The sequence below is a fragment of the Pezoporus wallicus genome, unplaced genomic scaffold (genome assembly GCF_028554395.1).
Source record: "Pezoporus wallicus isolate ANWC-B61680 ecotype Strahan unplaced genomic scaffold, APGP_CSIRO_Pwel_v1 scaffold_6362, whole genome shotgun sequence".
Classification (NCBI taxonomy): Eukaryota; Metazoa; Chordata; class Aves; order Psittaciformes; family Psittacidae; genus Pezoporus; species Pezoporus wallicus.
In genome coordinates this window covers 10,333,146-10,338,918 of record NW_026637663.1, presented here as the reverse complement: position 1 = coordinate 10,338,918, position 5,773 = coordinate 10,333,146, and the positions used below count along the sequence as shown (strand labels likewise).

At 62.0% G+C, this 5,773-nt stretch overlaps 1 protein-coding gene across 2 annotated transcripts; it reads left to right on the top strand.

Moving 5' to 3' along the window:
* Positions 1 to 1,573: 1,573 nt before the first annotated feature.
* Positions 1,574 to 5,773, top strand: IRF2BP2 (interferon regulatory factor 2 binding protein 2). Of its 2 annotated transcripts, XR_008971912.1 has the most exons (3): positions 1,574 to 2,945; positions 3,204 to 4,097; positions 5,027 to 5,773. XR_008971912.1 is itself a non-coding variant. In XM_057407063.1 (2 exons), exons 1-2 carry the CDS (start codon positions 1,910 to 1,912, stop codon positions 3,917 to 3,919), a joined length of 1,752 nt encoding a protein of 583 aa, XP_057263046.1. In that variant the 5' UTR covers positions 1,574 to 1,909; the 3' UTR covers positions 3,920 to 5,773. The 2 variants fall into 2 exon arrangements, 1 of the variants encoding a protein (XP_057263046.1); XM_057407063.1 differs by having other exon boundaries at positions 3,204 to 5,773.

Sequence of the window (5,773 nt, the reverse complement as noted above, 5' to 3'; positions counted from 1 at the left end):
AGCAGTGAGAGCTCCGAGGCCAGCAACCGTGGCCGCTGCCCCGACGTGCGTGGCTGCGTCAGGAGTCGGCCCGAGCTTTTGTTTTGCTTGTCAAGAGCGCGGCGCCTCCAGGGCGCTCAGCCGGGCGTGCGGTTGCAAAGTCACCCTGCCTGGCACGGAGGCCGGTGCTGGGAGCCACTGCCAAGACGGGGAGGACGGCGGGGCAAGGCAAAGCCCTTCCCCCCGCGGTTCACCGGCGGCCTCACCCTACAGCCCCCGTCCCGGCGGGCTGCGGCGGGAGCGCGGGGCCGTGGCGGGCACCGCAGCCCCGCGCCGGGCCGTGGGCAGCAGCAAGGACGCGGTGCTTCCCGCGGGGCCGGGCCGCTCAGCGCCCCATCCTCCCCGTCGGGGGGTTGCCAGCCGTGGAGAGCCACCTCCCGTCAGCGGCTGCGGACGTCAGAGCTTCCCCGGCCCCGGCCGGCCTCCGCCTCCTGCCCGCCCTCCCTCCCTCCCCCCGTAACCTACATAACGCAGTGGGAAGGGCAGCCCCAGAGCGGCGGTCGGGGGAAGCAGTTTCTGCTGTGTTTACCCGGGCCGGGCAGAGGCTTGCAGCCGGCCATACTTCCCGGGGTGCGTTCGGTGAGCGGTTGCTTCACCTCCCGAGGCAAACGGGAAGAGCAAACACCTTCTTTTCCTCCCTGCCTTCCCTACGCCATGTGTTTCCGCGGCAGATAAGCGATTGGTAGCGTGGAAGGGGGACGGGGAAACATGTCTGCAGGTTTTTCTTTTTCGGGGAGGAGGCGGTGTGTGCTTACTTTGTGTGAATTTTGCTAATCTGCATTAGAGAGCCGCTGTTCTGTGGTTGAAAAGGGCAGGAAATCTAGAACGTACTATTTCCTGTGCACAATGAAAACAGTTAAAAAAACCGAGTAATCGTCGTATTTATTTATAACGGTGCCTCTTGCCCCGGCAGGTAGAACAAAGCCGGGCACCGGCGGGAGGGCGCCGGCCCCTGCCCGGAGGTGGCCCGGCCCGGCCCCAAGGGGCATATGGGGGGACTCGCAGCCGAGGGGCGCGTCTGGGGCGCCGTGCCGTTCCCAAGGTCACCAGCCGAGCGGGGCGGGGGTAGAGACATACAGAGAGCCTCGCAGCGCGGGAGGCGCCCTGCGCATCTCTGGGTCCGCGGGTGGCCGGTTTCGGCAAAGCCTCTCGGCGGTGCAGGAAACAGTAATAAAAACAATAATAAAAATAATGGCAGAAGGGGGGAGCCGCAGCACACCGCTCGCCTTGACCCTCTCCGCTCTCACAGCCCCCCTCAAAGGCGAGACGGGGCGGGGGCGCAGCGGCCCCCCGGCGGCGGGAGGAACCCCCGGTGGCGCTGCCGGGGGGCGCGGGCAGGGGCCGGGGCCGGGATCGCGGCGGCGGGGCGGAGGCGCCCATCGCGCAGGCGCGGCCGGCACTGTCGAAGAATCGAGGTGGCGGCGCGCAGAGGCGGCGGTGGCGGCTGGAGCCCGGCACGGCGCCGCCGCCAGCCCCGGCTCCGGCCCCCGCGGCAGTCCCCGCCCCGCCCGCCCCGCAGCGCCGCGCCGGCCCCCGCCGCCCCGTAGTAGCCAGCGAGCGGGGGAGCCGTGCGGGCGGCAGCGGACGCAGCCCTGCGCCAGCCGCGCCGCGGAGATGCGCGTCCCCGCCGCCCTGTGAGCGCCGCCGGCGGAGACGGCGAGGGGAGCGGCGTCCCCCGCAGCAGCTCTGCCTGCCGGGGCGCCCGCAGCGCCCCGCTTCAGCGCACGGAAGAGGAAGGCGAGGGGAGGGGGCCCGGCGGAGGGTCCCGCGGCGGCCGAGCCTCCCCGTCGGGACTCCGGTGGCGAGGGGCGGAGGAGGCGTCGGCCGGAGCCGGAGCGGGGGGCGCTCGCCGCTGCCCCGGGAACGGGACATGTCGTCGGCGGCGGTGGCGGCTGCTTCCCGCAGGCAGTCGTGCTACCTGTGCGACCTGCCCCGCATGCCTTGGGCCATGATCTGGGACTTCACCGAGCCCGTCTGCCGGGGCTGCGTTAACTACGAGGGCGCCGACCGCGTGGAGTTCGTCATCGACACGGCGCGGCAGCTGAAGCGGGCGCACGGCTGCTTCTCCGAGGGCCGGGCCCCGCCGCCGCCCCACTCCAAGCAGCCGCCGCTCTCTGCCAAGGAGCTCCTGGCGCAGCAGCAGCAGCTCGGCCACCCCGCGGCGGCGGAGGCGGCGGCGCGGCCCCCGCCGCAGCCCCTGGAGCGCTACTCGCTGACGGCCGAGCGGCCGCCGCCCCGCCTGGGTGCCGAATACGGCGGCGGCCGGCAGGTAAACGGCATCTTGGTGCCTAACGGCTTCCCCAAGCCCGAAGAGCCGCCCGAGCTCAACCGGCAGAGCCCCAACCCGCGGCGGACGCACGCTGTGCCGCCCACCCTGGTGCCATTGGTGAACGGCGCCGGGCTCCCCGCCGCCATCAGCGGCCTGAGCAGCCGCGCCGCCGCTGCTGCCGCCGCCTCGCTGGCCGCCATCTCCGCCGCTCCAGCCCCGATGGCCGTGCCCGTCCCCCAGCAGCCGACGGCGGCGGCGCAAGCGGCTGGGCAGGCAGCAGGGCAGCCCGGCGAGCTGGGGCACAAGCGCCCTGGCTCCGTTTCCTCTTCCTCATCCTCCTCGGGCGGCGGTGGCAGCAGCGCGGCGGGGGAGCACGACAGCGGCGCCAAGGAGAAGCGGGGATCGGCAGAGAGCCTGCCAGCAGCGGCGGCTGCAGAGCTGGCCGCCGAGGCCAAGGGCCGAGGGGGCAGCGAGGAATGGCTGGCCAAGCCCAAGACGGTGCGGGACACGTTGCTGGCCCTGCACCAGCACGGCGGCCACGCCGTACCCCCTTTCGACAGCAAGTTCAAGAAGGAGCCAGGCATGGCGGGCGGCAGGCTGCTGGGCTACGAGACCAACGGTGCCGTGGCCAAGCCAGGTGAGGCGGCGGGGACTGCGGGGTGGCGGGCAGGGCTGGGGAGAGCAGGACAGGGCGAGGAGGGGTGGTTCTGGCGTGCGGGACGAAGGATGACGGGCGGCTTCGACCCGACAGCCCGGGTGGCCTGGGGGTGGCCAGGGAGCGGCCGCAGCTCCCCGTTTATGTGGCTGCACGGCTGTAGCCCGTGTGCTCGGCAGTTGGTTGCGACTGCGCTGCCTTCTCACCCTTCCCCTTCCTTTCTTCCCTGTATCCTTACAGGGGCCCGGGCCGCCCGGAAAAGGAAGCCTTCCCCCGAGCCGGAGGGCGAGGCGGGACCCCCGAAGATAAACGGGGAGGTGCAGCCCTGGCTGCCCACCTCGTCGGAAGGGATGAAGCTGCCGCTGACGGCCCCCCCTTTCATGTCGCCCCCGCCGCCCACCGCCTCGCCCCACTCCAACCGGACCACGCCGCCCGAGGCGGCCCAGAACGGCCAATCCCCCATGGCCGCCCTCATTTTGGTGGCGGACAATGCCGGGGGCAACCACGCCTCCAAAGACGCCAACCAGGTCCACTCCACCACGCGGAGGAACAGCAGCAGCCCCCCCTCGCCCTCCGCCATGAACCAAAGAAGGCTGGGCCCCGGCAGGGAGGTGCCCGGCCAGGGGGCCAACGCGGCTGGCGGGCTGGAGCCGGTCCACCCCGCCAGCCTGCCGGACTCGTCCCTCGCCGCCAGCGTCCCGTTGTGTTGTACCCTCTGCCACGAGCGCCTGGAGGACACCCACTTCGTGCAGTGCCCCTCCGTCCCGTCCCACAAGTTCTGCTTCCCCTGCTCCCGGCAGAGCATCAAGCAGCAGGGCGCAAGCGGGGAGGTGTATTGTCCCAGCGGGGAGAAGTGCCCCCTGGTCGGCTCCAACGTGCCATGGGCCTTCATGCAGGGGGAGATCGCCACCATCCTGGCCGGAGATGTGAAAGTGAAAAAGGAGAGGGACTCGTGACTTGCCCGCTGTCGCTGCCCGACGTCACCTTGAACTCGAACTGCTCGAATTCTGTATATATCTATAAATATATATATATATATCTCCAAGACAAGGGAAATGTAGACTTCATAAACATGGCTGTATAATTTTGATTTTTTTGAATACATTGTGTTTCTATATTTTTTGAAGACAAAAGGTATGTACTTATTATAAAGGCATTTCTTCTAATTATCCTTTTTTTGGGTTTTCTTTTTTTTTCCTTTTTTTTTTTTCTTTTGCCCTTTTGTTATAGCAACTATTTGTTGTGCTTCCCTGGTGACAGTTACTGTTCAATGTAGGCTGTGACTTGCGCTGCTTTTTTTAGAGCACTTGGCAAACCAGAAATGCTTCTAGCTGTATTTGTATGCACTTGTTTCTTTTTTTTTCTTTTTCTCTTTTTTTTTTTCCTTTTTTTTTTTTTTTTTAATGCCAAATACACTTTCTGACATTGTAAAGATTGCCTTACTGTCTGTGATTCCTTATTCCTGGTCCCTGTCCTGTAGAGCTGGTCGCATGCAGCTTGGTCTGAGGCAGATGGGGAGAAGAGTGGCTAGCCGAGGTGGGGATGCTTTTTGCCACCCCGCCGGCCGGGCGAGCTTAGGGAGCAGGAGGGCTTTCTCCCAGAACTGCGCCGCGGCGGCTCCGGTTGCGATGGCAGAGCCGCCACATCCAGTCCCAAATTCTTTCGTGTTTCCCAAGGGAAGTTGCCTCCGGAGTAGGGTGTGGAGAGGTGTCTGAGCGGCGCTGTTGAGTTAGGGATTTCTGGGTTGGTTTGTTTTTGGTTTGGTGGTGTGGTTTTGTTTCTTTTTTGTTTTGGTTATTTTTTTTCTAAAGGCAAAGTTGACCGCAGTCCACGTGATCAGTTGTAAGAGTACAAAACTGCCTTTATTCTCCAATTGCATACCATAACGTGGAGTTTTTATAATGAACTTCAGTTACACGATTGGCAAAGGCGCCAGCGTAGCACTTGTCATCTGTGAAGGTCTTGAGTGTCACTTCTGGGGCTTTTGTGTCTTTGGATGAAGCTGGGGAGGTGGGGGAGAGGCTGATTTACTTTATTTTTATTATTTTTTATTTAATTTTCAGATAGTGCAGGTGGACTTTGAGTTTGCTTATCAGTCACCTCGAGTGCTGTTGCTATTGTTACTATCGATGACCCGGTATTTCCAAGTAGTGGCAGGTACGGTGTGGTACAGTGACAGCGGTGACTGAGGCTCTGCCAGATTGCCCGCGGACATATCAGTGACAGCCCAAATGTGGGTGGAGGAAACCTGTAATTTCCTTACTACGTGTGCTTAAAACAAACCTACTGCTATTCTTTGAAAATGAAAACATAAACTGGTTGAAATGAAAGCAATTAGGGCTGCACATAATGGCCCTGGCCCTGCCTTTTAAGCTACTTTGGAGAACTCTTTTGTAAAGCCACTTCTTTTGATCACTCTTCTGCATCACCAAGCAGACTTCTAAAATCAATAAATCATTGGTTACTAGAAATAGTTCGAGTCTTATAGTGATGTTTTCGTGCTGTTTATAGTATGTTGGCAATGCTGCAGCTGTATGAGCCCTTCTGTTGAGGTGTTTATAACTTGGTTATAAGTGGCTGTTCCTGAGCAAGAGGGTGGCGAGGTTGTCCCTTCCCGGGGATGGACTAATTAACACTTTCAGCATCAGCAGAGGAGGAGGAGGAGGAAAAATCTGTTCAGCCGACTATAATTTGAAGCATTTTGGGTGCTTTTTAGTCAACTGTTCTTATTGTGATAATGTTCAGACTACAACTGAATGCAGAGTAGATCTTTTTTGGAAGACTACTTTTTTTTCTTTTTTTTTTTTTTT

Excerpts from the sequence above, each read along its gene's own strand:
- IRF2BP2 (XM_057407063.1), top strand. The coding sequence starts at position 1,910 with ATGTCGTCGGCGGCGGTGGCGGCTGCTTCCCGCAGGCAGTCGTGCTAC. Across the intron at positions 2,946-3,203 it reads CGGTGCCGTGGCCAAGCCAG|GGGCCCGGGCCGCCCGGAAA; the intron begins GTGAGGCGGCGG and ends GTATCCTTACAG.